This window comes from Fundulus heteroclitus, chromosome 16 (genome assembly GCF_011125445.2).
Source record: "Fundulus heteroclitus isolate FHET01 chromosome 16, MU-UCD_Fhet_4.1, whole genome shotgun sequence".
NCBI lineage: Eukaryota > Metazoa > Chordata > Actinopteri > Cyprinodontiformes > Fundulidae > Fundulus > Fundulus heteroclitus.
In genome coordinates, this window is record NC_046376.1 from 25,160,186 (window position 1) to 25,184,840 (window position 24,655).

Genomic DNA, 24,655 nt, shown 5'->3' on the forward strand with positions numbered 1-24,655 from the left:
TGCTATCTTTTATTGTTCTTTCATCTTAAATCCCACTACAATACATTGAAGTTTGATGTTGTAATGTGAGCAAATTTGTAACAGTTTTGCTGCGCACTGAAGAGTTGCATATAATAATAATAATAATAATAATAATAATAATAATAGTAATAATAATAATAATAACAATAATTAATAATAATAATAATAATAATAATAATAATAATAATAATAATAATAATAATAACAAAAATAAAAATAATAATAATTCATTTTATTTAAAAGGCACCTTTCTGGACACTCATGGTCACTGTACAAAAAAGATAAAAACACAATGTCAGAAACAAAGTCGAAACACAGAATAAAAACCATTTAAAAAATACAAAGGCTGGGGCAGGGAAATTGATATTAAAGAGAATAGGCAATCTTAAACAGATGAGTTTTGAGTTGTGATTTGAAATGGAGAAGTGAGTCCGTGTTTCTAAGTAGGGGTGGTAGAGAGTTCCAGAGGCGGGGGGCAGAGCGGCTGAATGCTCTGCTCCCCATGGTGGTGAGACGGGCGGAAGGGACAGACAGGTGTAAAGCAGATGAGGATCTAAGAGCACAGGAGGGGGTGGGAACACGCAGGAGGCCTGACTGATATGTGTGGGGGGGGGGGGGGGGGGCAAGGTGGTGAAGTGCCTTGAATGTCACCATGAGAATTTTATATTGAATGCGGAACTGCACGGGGAGCCAGTTGAGCTGTCGGAGGACCGGGGTGATGTGGTGGATAGAGGGAGTTCTTGTTATAATGCAGGCAGCTGAGTTCTGGACCAGTTGTAGTTTATGGAGTGATTTTTGAGGAAGGCCAAAGAGGAGAGGGTTGCAGTAATCCAGTCGGGAGGTGCCGAGGCTGTGGACAAGCATGGCAGCAGTGTGTGGGATACAAAGTTCTACAGATTCTGAACATCAGCAGCGCATCCGATGCTATTCTACTCAGCCAATCAGACGGGGTATTACTGCCTTTAAGGCCCATGCCTTAGTTTGAAAATAGATGCTTGGATCTGAAAGCACATGGAGTGAGCTGGGAGCATTTTGGTGACATACTGTACCTGTTGCAATTAATTAAGTTTCAGTGGTTTTCAAACACAAAACATGCCTTGTTCCCTATATCCTTTGGCTAAACTCATGGGCTAATTATTAGGCAGGTTAGAATTGGTCATTTGTAATTGAGCGTCGTGCTTTTTAGAGAAAAGCGAACACAGTTGTTAAAATCACAACAGTAACTGTGTCCTTACTGCAGAAGGAATAAACTTGAAAATAATTAATTGGATGACAGTACTAAACAGCACTTTCATCCAGTTTGTTTTTTTAGTGCAGCCGTGACGCGTCACTGTGCACTTGATCCGAACCATCCAGCCGCTCATGTGAATAAATTTGACCACAGCAAATGTATAAACACGACCAGCCGTGTCACCGGTCATGGCTGCCCAAGCTGAAAACCATCACAAACCCGGCCATGGTCTGAGCATTCGTTGCGTATGAATCTAAGATGTGATGGTTGCAGTGTGAGCAGCTTTCCTTTCTAGAATGATTGCGGCTGGATCTTGGTGTTGGATGTAAGGCTTAAAAAAAAAATCACTGTGCAGAGCTAAAAACAGGTTTAGGCCAACATCATGGTAGCAATATGGGAGTCAGTTGCCGTCAACTGTGCCCAGATCTCATGCGTGCGGATGTTTTACACAACATTTGGTTTGTTTGATCCACCTGATTTGATCCGTCTCCGCATCACTGCATGATTTCGGACACAGGTATATTTGAGACGCTGCCCTGAGAGGATATACTGGATGCTGTCAGCGAAAATAGAAACTTTTACCTGATACAGATAACGTTATTGATTATCTTTGCTCTTTAAGTCATTCATCCGCGTTTAAACTAAACACATTATTGTAAACGTTTCATTTTTCCTGTCCAGATCTTCTTGCCTTCAGGATTCGCCTCGGTCTCTTTTCTCCTAGCTCTGTGCTCTAACTCTGCTGAATTATTCAGTTGCAGTCGAGTTCGGACCAGTGCGCGCGCGCGCGCGCGTGTGTGTGTGTGTGTCTGCGAACCTGTGTGTGTATGAGAGGGGCGCAGTGACGCTCAAGAGAGCTATTTTTGGGATTCGGATACATGGGGAGAGAGAAAATAGAGGGAGAGCGTCTGTGATGGATTGATTTTTTTTTTCTTTCATTTATGTTCATGTTTTTTGTTTTTTTTTCTGGTCACGTGTTGCAGCTGTTAGTAGACAAACCCCATTGGAGGCCCGCACTCTACCTGCAGGGCATGCTGGCATGTTGTCAAGCTCAACTCCGCTCACTCAACATACAAATACACGTTGGCAGTAAAAAGAAAGGGAGTAAGCGGCGTTTAGATAAGCCTGTACTGTCAAGTATACAAACGCAGCTGATTTTTAACACAGTGCCTACGTTACTCGAACATAGAACTTATGCGAGAAGGAAATGTCACGTGCCACCCGGCACACACTCCCTGCTGCACTCGCCACTGTCAGCATCTTGTGGAAAGTGACAGCTCGGCTATATGTGGGTGACGGGGGAGGGCTGGTGACAGGGTGAGGGAGAGACAATAGACTTGTGCAAGAAGTAGAAAAAGCCACCATTATGGTTTATGAGCTACCATTTTGAAATTATGACATGGGTTATATTAAAGGCCAAAAGTGACCATCTAGTCTATGAGTTTGAAAGCCTATTGGACCTACGTGCCTCATTTGTGGCCTTGCAAAAGTATTCATATCCATTTTTGTTCAACTACCAGCTTGAACGCATTTCAGTGTCATTGTATAGGATAGACCACCACAAGATTGTACAAGCGTATAATGGAGAATGCGAAGCAAAAATGTATATGCGGTTATTTCTGTAATTAAAAATACCAAACGTGTGGCATGATTTTATAGTCATCACCTGTGGAATGTGATGACTTTCCACAGGTCAATACTTTGTAGAGCCATTTTTTAACCGCAGTTGCCACTTCAAGGCTTTTGGTGTATGTCTTTACCAGTTTAGAGACAGACATTAATCTAAACCTACTCACTGTAGCTAACTGTATGTTTAGGGTTTTTGTCTTTCTAGAAAGTGAAGTCATCTACAGCCACAAACAGCTCCAATCGTCCTCTCATCAACTCTGACCAGCTTCTCTGTCCCTAACAAAGAAGCCTATCCTCACAGCGTGAAGCTACTACTACCATGTTTCTCAGTCATGATGGATTATCAGGCGATGGTGGTGCAGGAGCTAAGGAGTTTGTCTTGTAACTGATGGGTTGCTGGTTCAACCCCACACTCTGACCGTCTCAATTGTTATGTTACTGGCAAAGACACTTTACCCGCTTTGCCTGCTGGATTTCCTCAGCGGGCCCCGTGGTGCTCATATATAGCATACTCGCTTTTGTCATTCTACCCCAGGGCAGCTGTAACTACAAACCTAGCTACCAATTTCAGCCTGTGAATGACTGAATGAAGTGTGAAACACTTAAAGCGCTATACAAATACGGCCATTTACCATTATAAATGGGTCAGATTTTGTCCTCTCTGACCAGGGGATGTTTTGTGTGTTTTGGCAAGCCTAAACAGGACTTTTATGGTTTACACAATGGCTTTATTTTATTTATATAGTTACATTTTAAGCTGTTCTGTCAACAGATTTTCCCACCTGAACTATGGATGTTTGCAGCTTCTCCAGAATTACCATGGGCTTCTTGGCAGCTTATTTAATTAATGTAGTCCTTGCCCAGTCCGTCGGTTTAGGTGGATGGCCACGTCTTGGCAGGTTTGCAGTGTGCGGCACCACATTATTTCCATTTTTGGATGACAATTTGAGCAGTCCTTTTTGAAAGCCATGCATTCGCTTCCTCTCTTTGTCTTGGTCGGTCACATAAAAGCCCCCAAAAAGAACACCTTTCACTCTTCTTTTCAGCCATAAATTGATAATAGGTACCTTGTGGAGGGAAATGCTTCATGAGAGGAGTACAACCTTTTTTTTTATGAAATGGAGCAATATGTTTCTTTGAAAAACAGTACCTAACAACTATGAGTAGCGTGGGACTGCGGGGTAATCAGGAATCTGAAACTAAGCTTTGACTGCAACCATGAAAATCTATTCAAATTCTGCCTTACAGTAGTGAAACGAAGCACTTCCACCACTTTGCCTCTTATCTTTGCAGCTTCAGATTATCAAAATAATTAGCTGGGTTTCAACCACACTGCTTAATCCCATTCATCTGATCAAATCTGAGCTTCTTAGGCAGAAGTGACAAGAACGTGAAGTAATTATTTGAGCTGTTCTGCCGCTGCTCCATAATGTAACAGGCCACAGAAGAGGGAGTGGGAAGAAGGGAGAGGAAAGAAATTAGAGACTTAAATTAAGTCTTGGGATGAAAGAAGGGAGGGGGTGTACATTTATGAGATCGGCCTCTTTCTGTGTACTTTTATTGTGGTGAAAACATCACAAAACCTTTAAAGATAAAAACTTTTTTTTAATATAAATCTTCTTCAGGGATACTTCAAAATTCTAAAAATCTTTTTTGATTTACTACATTTGTGGTTAAATGTTTTTCTTTTTGCCCAAATAAAATGTAAACAAATAAAATGTAAATGTACTTTCATTGCTTATTTTACAGATACAGATCTATAAATATAAAAAGTGGCTACTCCGCTCAGAGCTCTACCACACTATGGCTGCACATATTCAACTTTGCTCATGGACACCTGGCTTGTTTAACAGATGATGTTCACAATGTGCTCAACACAACAACGTCTTAATGAATTTCAATGGAAAGTCCCATTTTGTCCTTTCGTACCTGTAAACAATCAAATTCATCACCATCTGTGTAACCACTGCATCCCAATTTATTACTCTTAGTATTTAGGTATGTTGATGAATTAGTTATGTTAGCTTATTTCTATTCACATACCATTTAGTTACAATAGACTACACGCAGATATTAGAAGACTACTTTACATAATATTAAAGCAAGTATAAACATCTCCAGTATGGGAGTGAATTTATGCTTTGTAAAAAACATCCTGTATGAATCCAAAATGACCAATAAGGCAAAAGTACAAAATTATGAGGAGTGAGATTCAACCCGCATCCAACTTAAGAGTCTTTTAAGTGAAGCAAGGTTTCCAAACAAAACTGATAAAATAAAGTTGTATTTTGGCACCAAAAAGATTATGTCCAAAGACATATTAGCAAAAAACAAACTTGGCATACAATAACTGATTTTTAGGAAGAAGATGCATCTCTCAGGTCCTGTGTCAGGTTTTTGATTGATTTTTTTCCGAAGTAAAATGGCTGTTAGATCCCTTTAATCTGCTGAGTAGTTTTTGCCTGCCAGAAAGTTCTTCTTTTATATTCTGCTTGTCACTTTTCCCATAGCATTTTTGGAGCCAATCACACAGAATACTGTCATGGTCACCCACAATAACTAATGACTGCTTAAAAGAGTAAATTCTGGCTCCTGGGATGGTCTAAAACTGACTCACTGTACTGTTCAAAAAAAAAAAAAAAGAAGACTGCGTTGTGACATGAATATACCTCCCCCAACTTCGATGAGAAAGTCTGTCACCACACGTACTTCATGAAGTACTTTAAATCTTCAAAACGAGCCAGGATGTTACATAAAAAACAACCATTTACAATCTAATCAAAATATAATTGCCCTGGGCAATCTTAACCAGTTAATAAGCCAGTCATCATTGTGCCAGCAGATCAGCAGGATCTCTGAAAACATGTTCCCTCAGTATTCTTCCATCAGTGATGCCTCCAGCAGTACCAATGATGCCATTGTTCCACATTTACGCACAATTTTACGTAGCTGTTTATGGACACGTGATTGTTTCCACTTTAGGGATCATCACACCTGACCTGATAGGAGTCTGCTGATCCGACCCGGTTTTATTTTTCATTGAGAATGAAAGTGTCCCTCAGATGTCCTACATGCATTTCAAGCACGTCAGCACAAAGACAGATGTGCATTTCCATCTACATATGAGAAGAGCAGAGGAATATTTACCGTTTCCATCTGATTCCATTATTGTATTTAGGTGTGTTACATTGGAGGCTAAATGAGATCATATTCCATTGTATGGATTTAACCCATAACAGTTTAAACTCATAGAAAAAATGTTGGGCTTGGTGCTCCTTCCTACAACTGAACTGAGTTACATTTCAGTCTACTTAAGTGACATTTAGGACTTTGCAGTTTTTTGTTGTCGATTAAAGAGGTTTGCATTGTTGCCACTCATTTTCAAGACTGCTCAAACATGAACGTGGATTACCACACACTTTCCCACAACGTTAGATTTTGTACATGCCGAGTTGGGCGTTAAACATTGCACCGTAGGTTTTTTTTTACGTACACACGCTTCGTATGCACGCTTTGCATATGAAACCCCAGAGCAATCACATAAACACAAACTCCTAACATTTATTCAAGGTCAGGTAAAAACATAAGAGCCTAATTGTTATATTTTGACACCCATCTTCCACACTGGATTGTTTATGTTGGAAGAAGAAACTCAAGCCGACTTATAGCATTTCTTCCTAATTGCAGTTTCTTCTGCAAACATCAAATGGAAGAATCAGTTAACAGGTATACATTTAGTTCCACCATGGGGTGTCACTATTGTTATTTTTTTAGATGACCTTTAAAATGTAGAGCTTTCTTTTGGAGTAAACTATACAATTTAGTGCTAACAAACATGAACACTGCATGTTGTCAGGTTCTGTTCTCCGGTGAGTGAATAAAATAAGATGGTGGAAAAGAGGGATATAATGAACCAAGATGGACACATTTTAGATGAGGAGAATGTTGTGCCTTCAGTCTCCAGCAGACTGGGTTTTGGTGACAGTTTTAAAATTGTTATGCTTTGATTTCCTTCCCATTATGCAAATATGACCAAATCTAGCTAATAAATATGTTATGTTATTTTCAAATTGAACATAATTAATAGTCATTAGAAATAAATACATTTAAAACCACTTCATTTGTGCTTTACCAAAACGCCATAATCAGACATCCCTCCACCATCAGTATAAAAATGCATGAGTGTGTGTGTGTGTGTGTGTGTATAACCTACTTATGGGAGAGTATACACGACGCTCAGCAGGAGAAAATACTGCAATCTTATCACACCCCTGTGTAATTCTCTTGCTTTATTCCTCATTCAGCTCTACTATGCTCTTCATCTCTTCCCTTCTCTCCTCCCGTCTAGGTCCGCCCTTCTTTCTCTCTCTTGTATTCCTCATCACTCAATCTTTTCAACCATGTCTGTGCCCACAGGACAATTTCTTTATCCTTTCTTCTCTTTTTCTACTTTTCTCCATCTCTCTCTTTCTCATTTGAACCATCTATATACCCCCCCCCCCCACCTTTTTTTTTTTTTTTTCATACTCCTCATATAGTCTTGACGTTTCCGTTTGAGTACATTCGCTGACGCGGCATCATCCCACTTTCCTTTTTCTCTGTCTCATTCGATATTAAACAGAGATGGCGAAATGATTGATGGGCGGGCTGGGTGAAAGAAAGGAGGCATACGATGGAGAAATGCACAAATGCAAGAGTGAGCAAGAGGAAAATGGAAACAGAGAAGTGAAGGAGACTTTAGAAAAGAAGTAGAGGTGTGGCAGTATGTGATGGAGGTTTAGCAGGGTAGATCGTGGAAGAAATATATCAGAGGAAAGCATTGGCTGCACAGAAGTGAACATTAGACACTCTGCATACAGCACTGAGGGACAAGGTTAATAAAAGCCATTAGAAGTGTGTCTTGATGTACATCAGATGCTTTCATCGATGTGCTGTTTCCTTTCCAAACAAATTGTTCTGCAAAGAAACATTGTCCACAATTCAGAATACAAACATACACACGCATGGAAACAAAACAGTGATAATGGAAAGCAAATATTTTGTGAAACAGTAGAGAGAAAGGAAATGTAAAATGGGTTTTTGGAGAGCGTACTGTTGTCATCTCTTTAACTCTAAGCTCTGGGGGTTGTTTCTAAGTGTTATTTTTAAGAAGGAAGGAAATATTCATTATTGAAGGTTTATAGCAACACATGAGTCATCAGTTCTTCTGAGTTTTGCATGTGTCTGTCTGCATATGGATTAGCACTTGTGTCTCAGTGAATATTTAAAACCCATGAGTCTGCAATCTAAGTGTTTGGGTGAGTAGAAGATGATTCAATCACAAATAAAGCAAAAAACAAACAAAAGAAAAAACAGACTAAACATCGGTTAAAGACATTCTGATGTTTTCATCCAAAATTTACAATCTATGTAGATTTCAATGAATAATACTGAGGCAGCGGCTAGTGTATGACTAAAAAATAAAATCTGTGTCAGACCGCGGCAACCAATAGGTTTGGAGTCAAACTGCTGGAAAAAAAAATAGACCTTGAAGATACAAAAAGAGTTAACTTGCAAATTGTTCTACATCCGAAAAGAAACGATTTGGCAAAGAAAGAGGTGTTATTACAAACATCATTTAAATCATCTTTGTTTCTCACTAATAACAAGGGTATGATCCAATAATTTATTCTGTAATGTATCATCATTCTTTAACCTATCCAGGTGTCCGTCTTGTCCATCAAACACAGGAAACAATTTACAGTAACAATTTATCTGGTAGATTCCAAAAATAAATTCTAAAAACATCTCCTTACTCTTTCAGGTAGTAAACAGGACGATGAAGGTGATATCTAATTTAAAGCCTCGTATTCTGCAGGTCAGGAAACAATCCCTTGTCTAGCTGCTAAATCAGAAGCTACAAATCCTATCTCACATACAGCTCCTGAGAATGAGAGATGCCATTTACCAATGTTTTTAACCAATCTATAATTTAAGGAAACCCAGATGGAAAAACCTAAAAGTGATTTAATTTTAGAATTAAATCACTGTGGATCATATTGTGGAGCTGGATTAGGGAGGGATTTTTTTTTTTTTGATGGACAGTATTCATCAAATGTGCACTCTTGCATTAAGAGTTAAAATTGTCCGCTTTAAAAAGTGTTTCAACACCAAAAATCTATGGTTATGGGGGATTTTTATAAAATATACTTCCAATTATACTAATCAAAATGTATGAATACAGGCTTCTGTAAATACACCATTCATTTATACCACAAAAGCTGTTTTCAGGCTTTGCTGGAGGATGTTACCCCCCCCCCCCCATTTTAAATCAAATCCTCACTTGCTTTAGCTTGTTGCAAAGCAAAAAAAGAAGATAAGTGGCTATTTCACATACTTAAATGGTCATACAAGATGCAGGCTTAATGGAATGCAATCCTTGTATGCATTGCATTGTGCAAACTGAGACTGACACCTGTGTACACCTCTCAGGTTTGTGCTTGTAGTGACTGAATAAAACAGAGATAATGTGAGGAGGTAATGTGGAGATGCACCTACTTAGACTTTTCTGTGTAACAGTTTTTACATCATGCAGATGGAGATTGTGTATTCTGATAAATTGCTTCCTCTTGCCGTCTATCTCTTCACCATTCAGTCCCTGCCTCCTGTTACTACGAGAATGGCTGCTCCTAAAGCAAGCAAGCAAATACGAAGGTGGAGAAGAAGAGAAAAGAAAAGGGCAGCAAATGAGCAGTGATAATTAGGTCGGCTTAAAAATGTTGGATTTTTCTAAAGGTGAAACTTTGTGTGATCACACCTTTTCTTCTCATCTCTTCTCTTTTAATCTTTTAATCTCTTGTTTAGCTCCATCGCAGTGGCATATCATGCACAAATTCTGCCTTGGGTAAGGCTGTCTCTCAGCACCCGATGTACACAGGTTTCAAATAGCAGAAATCTGTGCGTTTAAGAATCTGAAAACAAAGTAGAATAATTCAGTCCAGGTTTGACCAGTCTAAATACTGAGATTTTCACACCAGTCCTTATGGCAGAAATCATTAGGAACACTCTTTAGAGCATTTTCACTAAAGGTTTCAGTAATTTCAGGTCACTTTAAATTATATCTGTCAAGGGTAGAATGACCGGACGGATGTTTAACCAGTCTAAGTATTTAAAGTTTTTAACTTTCATATGATCCCATGTCTTCCAAATTCCTTAAAAACACAGAAATAGTCTGTTAATTTTGGACTAAATACAAATCTCAAAATTGGAACATCACCATCATTAGCCAGGCACTGTACTGCCATATTTCATTACGGTGTTTGAGTATAAAATGTAATTAAGCAATAAAAACCTTAATGAGAAAGGTACACTGATTTAAAACAACACTGTGTTGGGTTTGAGAAAAACAATCTATGATAAAGACATTATGATATGAACAATCTGTTAGATGCTCTAGGCCTGTACATGGAGCTGAATGGAATAAACCTCTCTTAATGTCCAGGCTCTCTACCACTTTAGTGTAGCCTATGTCTGTGTTTGTTTTGTTTGTCTGCGTGGGAGACGTGTTACCAGAAAATACACTTAGCAGAGCATATTTAAGTGACTCATGACGATGGGCTTGTGGGCGTGTGTGTGTCCTTTTGTGTGTATAAACAGGCAGCAGTGGCAAAAAAGAAGGTGAGACAGCAGTCCATTGGAGCTTTGGACCTGCTGTCTCTTTGACTCACTTACAGTCAGGGGATGCAGATTGTTCTTCTTTCTTTTAACCCCTTGACATAAGAGGAGGTGGTGTATCTTAATTGTTACTTACCGTGTGTGTATATTTTTATGCACCGTTGCAAAAGTAAAAAATTTTTTTTAAATCAACAAAGTAATTGAACTCTCATTTGTAGTTATTAAAGGGGCCTAGTCACATACTATGACCATAAAAACACAAACAAAACATATATTCATCTTGAAATAAAGCAATACACGCCGAGCGTTTGTCCTGATAGTTTTTACTTAGTCCTTAGTCCAAGCAAAAGCAAGGCTCACATATGCATGTTGACTGAGTCAGAGCTTGCCAACAGTAGTTTCAGACTAAGATTACTTTAATAAGAGTGATGGATGGGGCTTTTTAGTTTCCAGCCAATGGCAACCCATTTTCTTTTTGTAACTGAAAATGTTGACAAACAGCCGAATGTGCAGCCAGCTGCTTACTTCCATCCAGCTGACAGCCAGTGTGCAGCAATTGGGTCAGGAAGTGTTTTATGCAGCCTGTGCAAAAAAAGTCTAGACCTTTCTGTGGCATGTCCATGAATGGACTAGAAAAAGCATGATAGACAATTAATTTTCAAGCCAGAATTTTTGGTACACTTGGAACATAGAAACCATCTTAGTTCTTCATTTTATGTGTGGGGATCACTTGTTTGTCTATTTCTATGTGAATGTTACAGTACTGTGTGTGTACTGTCACCAGGATATGTTTTACTCACTATCCACATTAATCAGTTTGGGGTCTTTTCTAGCATTTTTCTTTTGAATGGAGGGATTAAGAGAATATGATTGCATATTTGCACTTCTAACCTTTTTTTTTTTTTTGGTCTTATTACAAATCACACTAAATGTATTCAATCATGTGCAGACTTTATCAGGTAACGCGTGTCATATAAGATACTGTATTATGGATAAGGTGTTTTTTTTAATAGTTAGTAATAGTATATCCTATCATGCTATGTATATTAATATTTTGTCAGATTATTTTTCTTAACTGACCCTCCTTACTCCATTTGAGTGGATGATTCTAGCTACCATCATTGCCAACTGCATTGTCCTAGCTCTGGAACAACATTTGCCTGACGGAGACAAGACACCGCTGTCTGAACGGCTGGTGAGTCAAACCACTATCAAATTAGAAACACGTTATTTTTTAAATAAGTTTTGTTTAACACAACATACACACTGCACAAGAAAGTGTTGAAAGTTAACATTACATTTGTGTTTTATATAATCTTTAGTCCTACCTAAATGTAACTAAACAAAACTTTGGGGTATTTCTTTAAAAATGCTTTCTCCTAAAGAAAGATCCAGTCTTTCATTACAAAGCCCCTGTTCATCTTTTTTATTCCCTTTGCTTTCATTTCATCTTCTTTCTCAGGACGATACAGAGCCGTACTTTATAGGAATCTTCTGCTTTGAGTCTGGAATAAAGATCCTGGCGCTTGGTTTTGCCTTCCACAAGAACTCCTACCTGAGAAATGGATGGAACGTCATGGACTTTGTGGTGGTCCTAACCGGGTAGGTGACAAATAACACACACACACAGAGAAATATTTACTTTAAACATAACTTTTCTGCAAAAGCAAACCTCCAAAAACAAGAAAACAAAATCCAAAAATTCAGAGTCAGTTGACCAATGCTGCCTTTTTGTTTCAGCTTCACTTATCATTCACTTTTTGTTTAAGTTTGTATGTCCTAGGTTTCCCTACACACGTGTTTGAGTGTCCTTTACCAGCTCGTCAGCTCTAATGAATGGGCCCCATTCTGTGAGAGGTAGCAGTCAGATCACAGAGCTGAGCTGCAGGCAGTGAGCCGCCTGGGTGGTGAACAAATGTCACCTCGGTATACACTGAGACAAGAAAGGGTTGGTGGTGGTGGTGGTGGGGGAAGGGGGGGGGGCACAGATGGAGCAGACACTCGTGAGGAGGCAAGATGAGAGGTTTTAAGAAAAATCGACACATGTTGGTAGCCAAGTAGAAACAGACGGAACAGTTGGATGAGAGACAAAACAGAAAAATAAGAGTATGAAGGACAAAATGTAAAAATCTGCCCAACAAAGGGGAGGTGAAAGTTATCATGAAACCGTGAGCACATCCAGATACACCGATAAAAATGCAATAATTTCATTGAAGGCAGAGAGGGGGGGATTAGAACAGTGCTTCCCAACCTGAGGTCCGCTTCCTATTAACACGGCAGGATTTACTTTTTTCAGGAATGGATTGATAAAACAGCATAGACCTTTAATGATTAAAAAAGGAATTGGCTGCGTAAGTTTTATTGTAGTTTTACTTTAATCCATACAGGGTCAAAATTGCTCAGAAATGCTTTTAGATACCCACCAGTATTTAGAGAAATGTCCCTTGGCAAGCAGTAGAGAAACCACATTATATGTTGCCTTCAACAAGCTTCTGGCACAATTCTGGCTAGTTGCTTGTCCACTGTTCTTAGAATCGACATTGTATTTAAATTAGTTGTTTTTTCCTTGTATGGCTTTAACTTTTAGGGAAAGCCTACAAATTAAGAAATGTCTAACATTGTTAGTGTTCTTTATTTATTCTAAAACCAGTTGCTGTTTGCATTGTGTCCAATATTTAGCTGTAGATTTAAAGAGAAGGTGAATAATTAGGAGGTAATCCTCCCATTACATTATGCCAATCAGCTTATTCAATCCACCAGTACCACTGGAATACACCCTTAGCCATGTTGCTGCCATGCTTGATGGTTGTCAAAACAGGGTAATTGGTCAATTGTGTTTAGGCCCGGACAATTTAAGAAGTTTAATGTTAGCCTACTTTATTCACTCCAAAATTAGTTCTGATGTGTTTTTTATCTTGATCCTAGCTGAAACACCCAACTGTGTCACAGCTTCCACAAACTCACTGATAATTGGAGGTGAAGTTGGGCAGTTTAGATGTAGTCCACCATCTTTTTCAATTCCTTAGACTTGCAATGCCCCAGGACCACTGGCAGTAAAACAGACCCTCACTATGGTGTTGTTACCCCTATGCTACACAGTTGGTAAACTGAAGTACAATTTAAAAGCTAGACCTTGAGTCCTCCAAACATGCTTCTTCTGACTGTGTCCACACAGCTCAATCAGCATCTCTGGAAAGCAGCTGGCCTGTGCATGTGGGTAGCTGACAATTTCAGTCAAGCTTGAAGAGGTCGGTTTTGAAGCAGACACTTGAAACTTTGTCCTGACTCTGCATGTCAATGTGACATGTGTTTTGCTGTAGACGAAGTCACAGATGTTTCCTCATTTTTTTGTTCATGGCAGGCTTGAGCCTTGGTGGTTTCTGGGTTCTTCCTAAACATCCTCCATTTATTTTTCTCTTGGTGGGGAAGTTAGGGTCAGATGATTAAGCATTGGGCACAGCTGTTCTAACAGGTCTGATGTTCCGAAATACACAAACCAGTTTGGGAATCGATCAAGCAGACTAACGTTAAGCTGTAGATGTGACTCCAAACACTTGGAAATGTCTTGACTTCACTTAAAAGGTGAGCCTGGGTCCCCAAAACACCCAATCTCAATAGATTCTACCAATTCTGTCAGCAAATATTTAGCTAGATTTATTCCATTAGCTTGTTGAAGGCTATAAAAAGCTTGTGGTAGAGGTGATCCTGGCTGAGGGACATTATTAGATGGGTTATGCATGTGTTTAACCTGTATGAATGATTTGTGTACCAGAGAAAATACACCCTAAATTCAAACTTGTGCTTTTGTTTTAAAAATATTGAAAAAGAATAACCTAAAAGCATTAGCCAAAAATATTTAAGACATTCTTGCAAATGGTTTTTAACATAAAGTTCTGATGGGAATAATACAGGAATATTGTGCTATTTTTTTTTTTTTGCTGACAAAGCATCAGCAAAAATGATGATTGCTATCTTTATCTCACCTGCTTTCCCTCTCACACTTTGTCACAAACACAGAAATACTGTACAGCCTCGGATTTACTTCGCAGTCTGGCAGTATGGTTATAAGCTTTAAAAAGAGCAACCATGACACCAAGCTCCTCTCAGTGTGGCACAACAGAGTGACTGCGAGTGAGGTGAGAAGACATGTGTCAGCGAGACAGTAAGACACAGTGAGGAAGAGAAGAAGGAGGGAATGTAGAGAGCAGGAACAGAAGAATGTAACTACATTTAAAGTAGACATACAGAATTATATCCCAAGATTCATTAGAAGAAATAATTGGAAATCCATTATTGAACCTCTTCATCATGTTTCTTTCTTCTCAAGTATTTTTTTTCTTTTTTTTACAGTGGACTTGGTGTGCTCAAATTTTCTAAGTGTAAACAATTAAAACAAAGCTGTACGTGTCCTGAATACTTGATGTACAGGAAAAAGCAAAATAGATAAATAAAAGCCCAGGTAATATAATATGGACCAGCAGTGAAAATGCTAGTGTATGGAGAACTGGCAAGTATTATTTTGTTGGTGCAGGTGTGGAAAAAAAGGAAAAAAAGAACTAAAATAATTAAGGAACTAAAAAAAAATGAAGAAGAAAAAAAAACAAAGGTGTCATTTACTAACAATATTATTAATCACAGAGAAAATAGGCAAGATGGGCACATTCAAAAGTGAAATTAAGAAATTCTTTATGAATATAAAGAGCAATAATAAGTCACTATTGTAAATAACAGAAAAGGAAAGGATTTGTTGTGAGGTGGACAGAATGTGTGCTCCTCTTTGTTCTAATGTCTCTCCTTTTTCATGACAAAGGCGAATGGTGTAAAGATTTACCCACCATGAATATGTGGCAGCCATTACAGGGATGTTTCTGTGATTCATCATGTATTGTCTACTCACAGACACACACACACACACACACACACACACACACACACACACACACACACACACACACACACACACACACATACACATACACATGTTCTTTGTTGTGCTTTCTTTCAATGGCGGTTGTTGTTTTTTTGTGGAGGGGGGGGGGGGTTCACAGCTCTTTGAAGATGAAAGACAACTTGGCCTTTCTTTCTACTTTTGGTTGAAAACCTTTGATAACATTCTGACCAGCGTCCACTCACACACACACACACACACACACACACACACACACACACACACACACACACACACACACACACACACACACACACACACACACACACAATTATTTCCATTTCAAACATTTCTTTCCATTTCCTACTCCCATTTTTAACCCTTTTAGTTGCTCATTTTAAAACATGCCAACTCGCAAATGGCACCTGTCACGCTGGAATAGAATAAATAGACAAGTTACACTCTGCAGCCTCTTGGCATGTCATTTATTTTGATCGATCTGTTGTTGTAAATTTCCAGAGTGGTTTAACTCTGGAAATAGGCTAGTTGTTTCTAATTTCTAATATTGATTCTTAGTCCAATTAGCCTTGGTTTATAGCCATTCTTACCATAAATAACCCCGTCTGCTGTACCTTCCTGTGCTCTGCCTACACTGGCTACCGTACCGTTTCTTACCTAGCCACGCATGTCGGAATATCTAAAAGCATGTTTTATGTTGACACAAATGTGGAAAAGATGAGATGTCTAGTCGTGAAGAAATGTACAGCTTAGCTGTCAATCAAATCAGCTGTGTATAAGAGGAAAGTTTATTTATTTCAAACAATAACTTTAAATAAAAAATACATAACAACACAAGAGAGATAAATGTGCAATAATCAGTTTGAAAAGCAGCAAGGAGTATACAGTTATTTACATGTCACACTCAATAACACGTCCTTGTATATAATACTTTAATATACAATGTGTATACACACACACACACACACACACACACACATATATATATATATATATATATATATATATATATATATATATATATATATATATATATATATATATATATATATATATAACATATACTGTTATATATAAGATGTGTCAAAGTTAATGCTGTAGTGTTATTTTCCCAAAACTCTGTATCTTAGTATGCCATTGAAATGAAGGGCAGATATACCACTGCAGGAGCGAGGTGTTAGCTTTATTATCATTATTATTAAATGCAGTACAAAAGCCTAAGAACACTACAGGAAATTAAGTCATTGTTTGGCCTAAATTGCTTGTGTTTGGCTGTTAGCACCTGAAAAGCTGGGAAAAAAACTACTTCTTTTTTCTTTATGGCAACTGCGTCACCTATTGCATCTCTGTGTTGTACTGAAGGAGTATCTCTCCTAGTTTAAAATGTGTCCTTGGGTTAATGTGAAAAATGAATGTAATTCCCCACAGCATTAGCGTTTGGATAATTAAATACTGTGCAGGCTATTCTGCAAGCATTCGGTGTTGTCATTGAACAAATTTAGGCACATTGTGCTTTGGATGTAACCTGGCCAGCCAGATTGATAATGTGTAGCACTGTAGTTCTGCATATTATCACCTGGGACTGCTCCCTTTGAATCCGTTTGGAGAAAGGAGGGAATATCAGTAGAACTCTCTGAGCTGATTGGGCGAAGTCACACCTAGTCAAATTAAAACCTGAGCAGCACACGTCATGACAAAACACAAGCAAGTAAGCTAGTCCAGGCATTTCTTGCTGTTCTACTATCAAAGAAGAAATCGTGGATTTTTACAAAACATATGTGATAGCAGCAGCTATGCATGAATCCTCCTGCAATGCCATGGTTGTGGTAAAGAATTAACCTGGCTGCGGTCACCCCAGGTTCTTTTTCTGAATAATGTGGGGTTTCTATTGTAGACTTCTGTAGTAATAAAAAGACTCTTGAAACCAAAACTATATTTTAACATATTTAATCTAAAAGGCAGAAGGATGTTTACAGCTTCAGTACTAGGCTCTTATACACAACAACGCAACTGGCAGATTTCTGGACACCAGAGAGAGCCCCGTTCATACCTCACACAGACATTAAGTAGGACCAATTGTGTACACCCATTCAGGGACATGCACAGTATGATATCAGTGTTCCCTTCATCACATTGGTGAAGAAGATCATACTATAATGCAGACATGTGATAGCTTACATGTCTTCTCCTTAATCAGTCATTCTGTCCAATCCAATTATGTCAGACTCTGTGTCTCCAGAGTCTGTTGTCTATCTGTAATTTCCATGGTAACCGACTTTGCAGTCCAGTCTCTGTAATCTCATAATCCCTAACAGTTGTGTTGGTTCATCTGTGGGCTCAACCACTCTTGCTTTCGTCGCACCAGTATGTCCCACCTTAACCCACAATACTGCAAGGTGATTGGCCTGAACCGTTTTTGGTTCGCTTCAAACCTGAGCGGTACAAAATTGGTTCTTGTGTGTTTGTGAATGCACAAAGACAGCGAAAATTCATCTTGCAGGCAAGGTTACTTTGGATGTTCGGATGTTATCTTTTTCATCCAATTAGATGTCATGAGAAAAAAAATCCAGTAACAAAACTAGTTTCATGTCATTTCTTACCAAAATAGTGTGGAAGATTATTTATCTTATTATATAAACTGGACAGGAGAGGATCTTTTGAAAATGTGGAGAAAAGAAGAAGCAGTTTACTTAGCAATTTGAATATAGATGATTTGTTGCATTTATTTGAGTTTAACAGGAAGTCAGATGAGAATATCAAACAATAATATTATTGAAATTATGCTTATGACTTCTTTGAGTTATGTTATTTTTCCACACCATTGCCCAAAGTGCAGACTTATAGTTTGTGTTTTTTTAAGTTCCCCATTAGAGACCATCTTTGTCTAAAGATGGTTTCTAATGGGGAACTTAAAAGATTGTTTTTTTCAAAGATTTCTTTAAACAACCCCATTTCCTGCAGTTGTACTTGAATTATTTTCACCCAACATGTTTCAGCTCATGTTCATTTGCATTGCTGGTGTGTGTATGTGTGTTGACATGTGTTGTGTGTCTGTGGTATTTCATAAATGTTTATATTTAACACAGAAGAGAATTGGGGGGGGGGGGGGGGTCAGTCTAGCTCCTCCCATGGCCTTGTTGCCAAGGCGATACAGATATTCTATCAATGAGCCAAGGTACCGGTTGCCATGGAAACATTTATGAATGAGATAGGGTCCTGTAACCGTGGAGACGGTGTGAATGAGGAACTGTTTCATCAGTCTGACACTGTGACAATGATGCTGTTTGGAAGCAGAATTCATATCACTGTCATTGTTGTCATTATTTTTCTAGTTCTAATGACATTTATCATTGTCCAAATATGTTATAATTAAACGTACTACTACAACGATGTCATGACAATATTTATATTTGCATTATTTTACTGTTATTTTCAATGTGTTACCTTCTGTAATGGAAACAGGCACTTTAGTTTTTGTATCTTTCCATCAGACATTATAGTTATGTTTTTGCATTTCTTTTGCATTTCTTTTTCTCCTATCGCCATAATTACTAAACACTCTTTAGCTGCATTATGTTCATACATTGTTGTTATCTATGTCATGTGTTTAGCACCATAGCCTTCATCATTCCAATCATTCACTAGGACAGCCAGATAAGTGTTGTTTTACATTGTGTTGGAGTAGCCCCAAGAATAACAGATGCTTTTTAAACAGGCTATTTTAATTTTTTTTACAGTTGTATGTCATTATAAGTAAAATCACAAAATTTCTAAATATCATAAAAAATTGACATCATTTACAGATAAAATGAAATCAACACATTGAACAAATATATTTTAGCTTATTTATTTTAGAAAAACAGAAAAAAAGTAAGATCCAATCACAAGCCCTGTGTTGTGTTTGTATTGGTTCTGTTTTAGTTTTATTTATTTATTTATTTATTATCAGAAATCGATAACAAAACAGAAACTGAAAAACTGGAATATTCATGATTAATGACAGTGGATGACAAATTTTAGAATGAATGCGTAACAAACACTGGCACTTCTTACATCATACTCACACGAATGCTTTGACTTTACATTGGCTTCACTTGCAGCAAGTTTATGTTTCATTATCAGAACTTCTTAGGCCAGCAGAGCTGTAAACTCAAAATGGTTTGTTGCTCAGTGCATATTAGCTATAACTCTGAAAAAAAGTATTTGTCCCTTACAGATTTCTTCTCTTTTAGCTACTTTTTAGACTCTATAGATAATCAGATACATTTTAATATCAGGCAAAGATATCCTAAGTAAGCACGATAAACAGTATTCAGAAAATGATTCAATTTGTTACACTGAAAAAAACTTTCCAAGTCAACCTGGCTCGACAGGAAAAAGTAGTTTAATAAAGTTATGTCCTTCTTCATGGCAACAACTTCCATCAAGGTGCATGTGTAAAATCATGTCAAAGCATCTCAATCATTTTCAATGGTAGACTTTGATAAGGTCACTCCAAAATATTATTTTTTTTTCCCCCTTTTTGGCTAATAGCAATTATTGCTTTTTAGACATGGCAAGCTGACTAGGTGCTGTGGAAGCAAGGTAACCCAAGGTCATCATACTATCACCACCAGGTTTGACTTTGATTGATTTCGTGAATGTAAATGTCACACAGTAATTGCATCTGGGTGTCGCTAGTGCAATAGAACCAAAATCTCAGTAAATTTCTGATTCAAAAGTGGGTTGGGATCGTCATTTAAAAGCTACATTTCATTCTTACTCTGGCTACACTTGATATTAAAGTGTGAAAGAAAGTAAAAAAAAAATAATTAGAAAGAAAGAGAAATCTGAACGAATCTGTATGGGGGGCAATACTTTTGAACAGCACTGTAACTAAAACAAACTGCATCTTGGCTGGAATATTCTTCTACCCTCTTATCAATGATGTCTTATGCCGTTTGTTACTTAATACCCCTCACATTAGTCTGCATCCACCTTCCCTTTCAATTACATGAAACAAAACAAGGGCTTTGTGTAAATGCTCCATCACTGGCTTTTTTACTCAACTGATACTTTAACACATTAGACAGGCCTCTTCACTACTACTACTACTTTTAAATCTGCTGTGAAAACCCTTCTTTTTTCATTGGCTTTTGACCCAGCATGAGGGAGCCTATTTTATTTGTTGGAGCCGCTTCATATATAACATATTTTATATATCTTCTTGTATTTGAGTTTTTAATGCTTTTATATATTTTTTTACAGGCTTTTGATGTAAGTTGTTCTGTTTTCAAAGTGATAAATAAAGTTGGCTTGGCTTGATTTAACTGAAGAAACTACGCACAACTTAAAGTCAGGTGATCTATATTGTCTAGACCCAATTTAGCTCGACCCATCTAACATTAACCTTAAATCAGTTGACCAGTTGGCCTTACAGACCGTGTGGCGTGGCTGCAGAAATCTAACCTGACTCTCGCCAGATGGATGTAGTTCTGCCTAGCTCCACACATCCATCTGGACTCGCTGCCATTGGGAGGGATTTCAATACCACATAAAATGGACAGGCCAATCAGGATCGCTGGGCAGGATTTTTGTATCAGAGAAGTGACTGTTTGGATTAAGACAACAATAGAAGCAAGTTGCAACAATAGCCCCTTTTCCATTGCCACTCAAAAGCCTCTGGCTTTGCAAATCACGGGAAGCGTTTTTTATACACATTTACCTGACTAATTTAATTTACCTGCACTTCACTTTCCTGGGGCGTTGGTCCCCCAACCGACCCAGTACTCCTCTGCTTTCTCCGGACTTGTTGAGGGGGCAGGGTTGCCCACCTCAAGTTGGAGTAAGGAGATGAGGAGTTTACAAACCTATCCCTTTTATAACCTTAATTTATCACAAATAATTGTTTTAAGATCATTTTAGAAAGTACACCTCCAAAGTACACCTTCAAATTTCATCTGTGCAGTTAGTTCATCAGGATTATGAGCCACTTTTAATTCTGCTCGGACCTGTCGGGAGCGGCAGAGACCCGCTGACAGGCAAGCCTGGCCGGGAAGACTGCAGTCTTATGGCCACTGCTGCGTTATTACTCGGCTAGACAGTCTGTGATTTCCCGCTGACTAGATCATGTTTGTCGCAGCTAAAAAGTCAGCTAAAAAGCTAAAATATCCCCCACTTACTATGTAGTGGGGGATATTTGTGCATAACAGAAATCAAGAGTTTTTGAGTTAATTTCAAACTTTTTCGCCACTCTTTCTCTCTCTCTTTCTCTTTCTCTCTCTCGCTCTCTCTCTCTCTCTCTCTGTGCACGCGTAGCAAGCTTTCTTTCAATAGCAGAGAAAAAGTAGAAGAGAACTGTTTAGAGCTTATAGCCTGGTTTAAACCTACATAAAATAATGTTGCTGTGATTAAAAGTCCACAATGATGTACTTAAAAACCGTCTTTGCGACAGAGAGAGATAGCTCTCCCGCTCAAGTAGTGTGTCTGTCCGCGAAGGGGCGGAGCAATATGGGAAAACTATTTAATGCGCCTTACAACCCAGCGCGCCTTATGGTCCGAATAGTACAGGCGATTCTTTAAAAGAACACCGACATCGGTCATTTACCGACATTGCGCTATATCCATGACGGCGACTGTTCTGTTTTGGTTTTCCCTGCATCGCTCTCGTTAGCGTCACCGGTTGGTTTCGATGTGAGTGGTTGAAGTAGGACGTCAGTAAATATGACGGACAAGTGGTTTATCCGATTATATTCAAGGATATCTGATAAGACCCCTCTTTCTAAAATACATCTCAAATGGAGCAATCCCGGATGGATGTGTGGAGACGTGTGGAGCTCAGTGGAACTGCATCCATCAGGCGAGAGTCAGGTTAGCAAAAATCGACTCTTCCAGAGCTGTGGCTACCTCCATTGTCACTTTGGTCCATTCAGATTAAGAAAGTGGGTGTTGTTTCAATGGTAGTGAAACCAAGCAGTTTGCCAAGTGCTTTACAGTATAATCTATTACTGAGAGGAATGCTATTTCCCTATCTACTTTGTAATTAACACTTTATCTTCTAATTTTGTAATTAGAAGGATATCATGCTACTACTAAGAGCAGCACCCTGCCAAAATGACCTCCTGCATGATTAGTTCTGTTGTGTTTTAACATGAACATAGTTAAGACTGAATGGCAGAAAAAAATACATAAACAGTTTTTATAGATAAAATTAACTTTTTTTTTAAAGAAATAATTTCAAGAAAAATAGCTTGAACATGAAAATGTACCTTGTTTTTAATATGATATTAAATCAATGCCTTGCAGTTTTCAAAGTTCTGCTCAAAGGCACAGGATATCATCCAGGACTATTCACCAAGCCTGCACCAATTTTATAACTATACCAATGTAGACCGTCTTAGCATTAGTATTCCATATTTTAAACCCCTTTCATTCACCCACTGTCCATTAGTTAAAGTTTATTTTTCCAAATTTCCAAACGTGAAGTATCCCAATCATAGTAGGCAGAGATCAGAGTCATGATTAACTTTTTGCTTTGTCACTTCACATGCTTCAGGAGGAAAGCAAAAAATGTGTTAGAGATAAATTGAATGAGAGAGAGAGAGAGAGAGAGAGAGAGAGAGAGAGAGAGAGAGAGAGAGAGAGAGAGAGAGAGAGAGAGAGATGGAGAGAGAGGGAAAGTGGGAAGTAAGGATGATTCACAGAATGCGTCAGACAGGAGGACTGACTGGAAGTCTGTCAGCACCCGGGAACATCTTAACCTTCTCAAGCTGTTAACTTTGATGATCAGTGTTGATAAAGGTGCTATAGCACACACTAACAGTGTGTTTACTGCGTAGCATGACTGAGAAAAACTAAAAGTATCTCAAATACACAAAATAAAATAAAAGGCATCTCTGATTCAGGTTATCTCATAGTGCTCTGTCTCCCATCCTCTTTTTCATTTTCCCATACTCCATCTTCTCTGCATCTCTTTATTTTTATATTTATTTGTCTTTAGGAATTCCTCTAAAATCCAGATAGAGAGCAACATCTCTTCAGCGTGCACCTCCCTCACCCTGATACAATTATCTGTCTAACTTCACTTGTCAGCTCTATTGATTGGTTTGACTCTTACAGGATTTACATACAGTGCTCACCCAGTTGCTGGTAATGGCCTTTCAGGGGTTGTGTGTGGATGAAAGAGAATGTGAGAAACAGAGAATTTGACTGACAGTGACAAGCCTGACTGGCTTGAATATTGATTAGCCGTGCACATGTCTGAGCAGTTGTCTTTTTCCTTTCAGGATCCTGTCCACTGTGGGCTCAGATTTCGACTTGCGAACCCTTCGGGCTGTGAGGGTATTGAGGCCTCTCAAACTGGTGTCTGGTATACCCAGTAAGTCAATACTTATCATTTGAACAATGAAAACTTTCTCAAGCCTCATTCACGGATTGCTTCTCTGTCATTTATTTTTAAGAATTTGGACTATTGTTTAAAAAATGCTGAATTGCTTTTAGAGGACTGTTCTCTAGGTCAACGTTTTATGTTTATATATCTATATCTATCTATATATATCTATATCTATATCTATATCTATATATATATATATATATATATATATATATATATAGATATATATACATATATAGATAGATAGATAGATAGATAGATAGATAGATAGATAGATAGATAGATAGATAGATAGATAGATAGATAGATAGATAGATAGATAGATAGATAGATAGATATAGATATATAGATATAGATATAGATATATATGAAATTGCCATTTTGTGAGCTTTTAATTGAGTTTAAAATTAAACATTTAAAATGTGCAATACATGTTTTTTTTAAGTTCAAAACACTTTTTATCGAGGTATGTTAACTTACTAAGAGTATTTCTAGTTAAATGAATCGAATAATTACAAAAATATAATCAATTGCTAAAATAATCAATAGCTGCAGCCCTGCTCTATTACGGATGGTACTTTGAGAAAATATTGCTGCAGGGATGTATGTTATTACAATAGATCATGTATTTGAAGCTTTCTATTTTCTTCTAAAATAAAAGGCTGTTTTACTTTATTTTATTTATTTAATATTTTATTTTTTTTTGATGAATCTGAGATAAATTAGATCCTCTCTATTTCAAAATCTAATATAGCCTACTCCAAAAAGTGAAACTTGAGAATAAGGAGTGGTTTTCCAGGGTACTACGTATATTCAGTGGCAGCAGTTGGACAAATAGCAAAAA

General features: G+C 38.0%; 1 protein-coding gene across 34 annotated transcripts in view; it reads left to right on the forward strand.

Annotated features, from left to right (window-relative positions):
- Nucleotides 1-24,655, forward strand: part of cacna1aa (calcium channel, voltage-dependent, P/Q type, alpha 1A subunit, a) — a 107,890-nt gene that overhangs the window by 11,740 nt on the left and 71,495 nt on the right. For all 34 annotated transcript variants that reach the window (XM_036148247.1, XM_036148245.1, XM_036148234.1 and 31 more), the window contains exons 2-4: nucleotides 11,624-11,729; nucleotides 11,997-12,136; nucleotides 23,705-23,796. In XM_036148247.1, coding sequence (XP_036004140.1) covers nucleotides 11,624-11,729; nucleotides 11,997-12,136; nucleotides 23,705-23,796 — 338 coding nt within the window. The remainder of the gene's footprint in view (nucleotides 1-11,623; nucleotides 11,730-11,996; nucleotides 12,137-23,704; nucleotides 23,797-24,655) is intronic.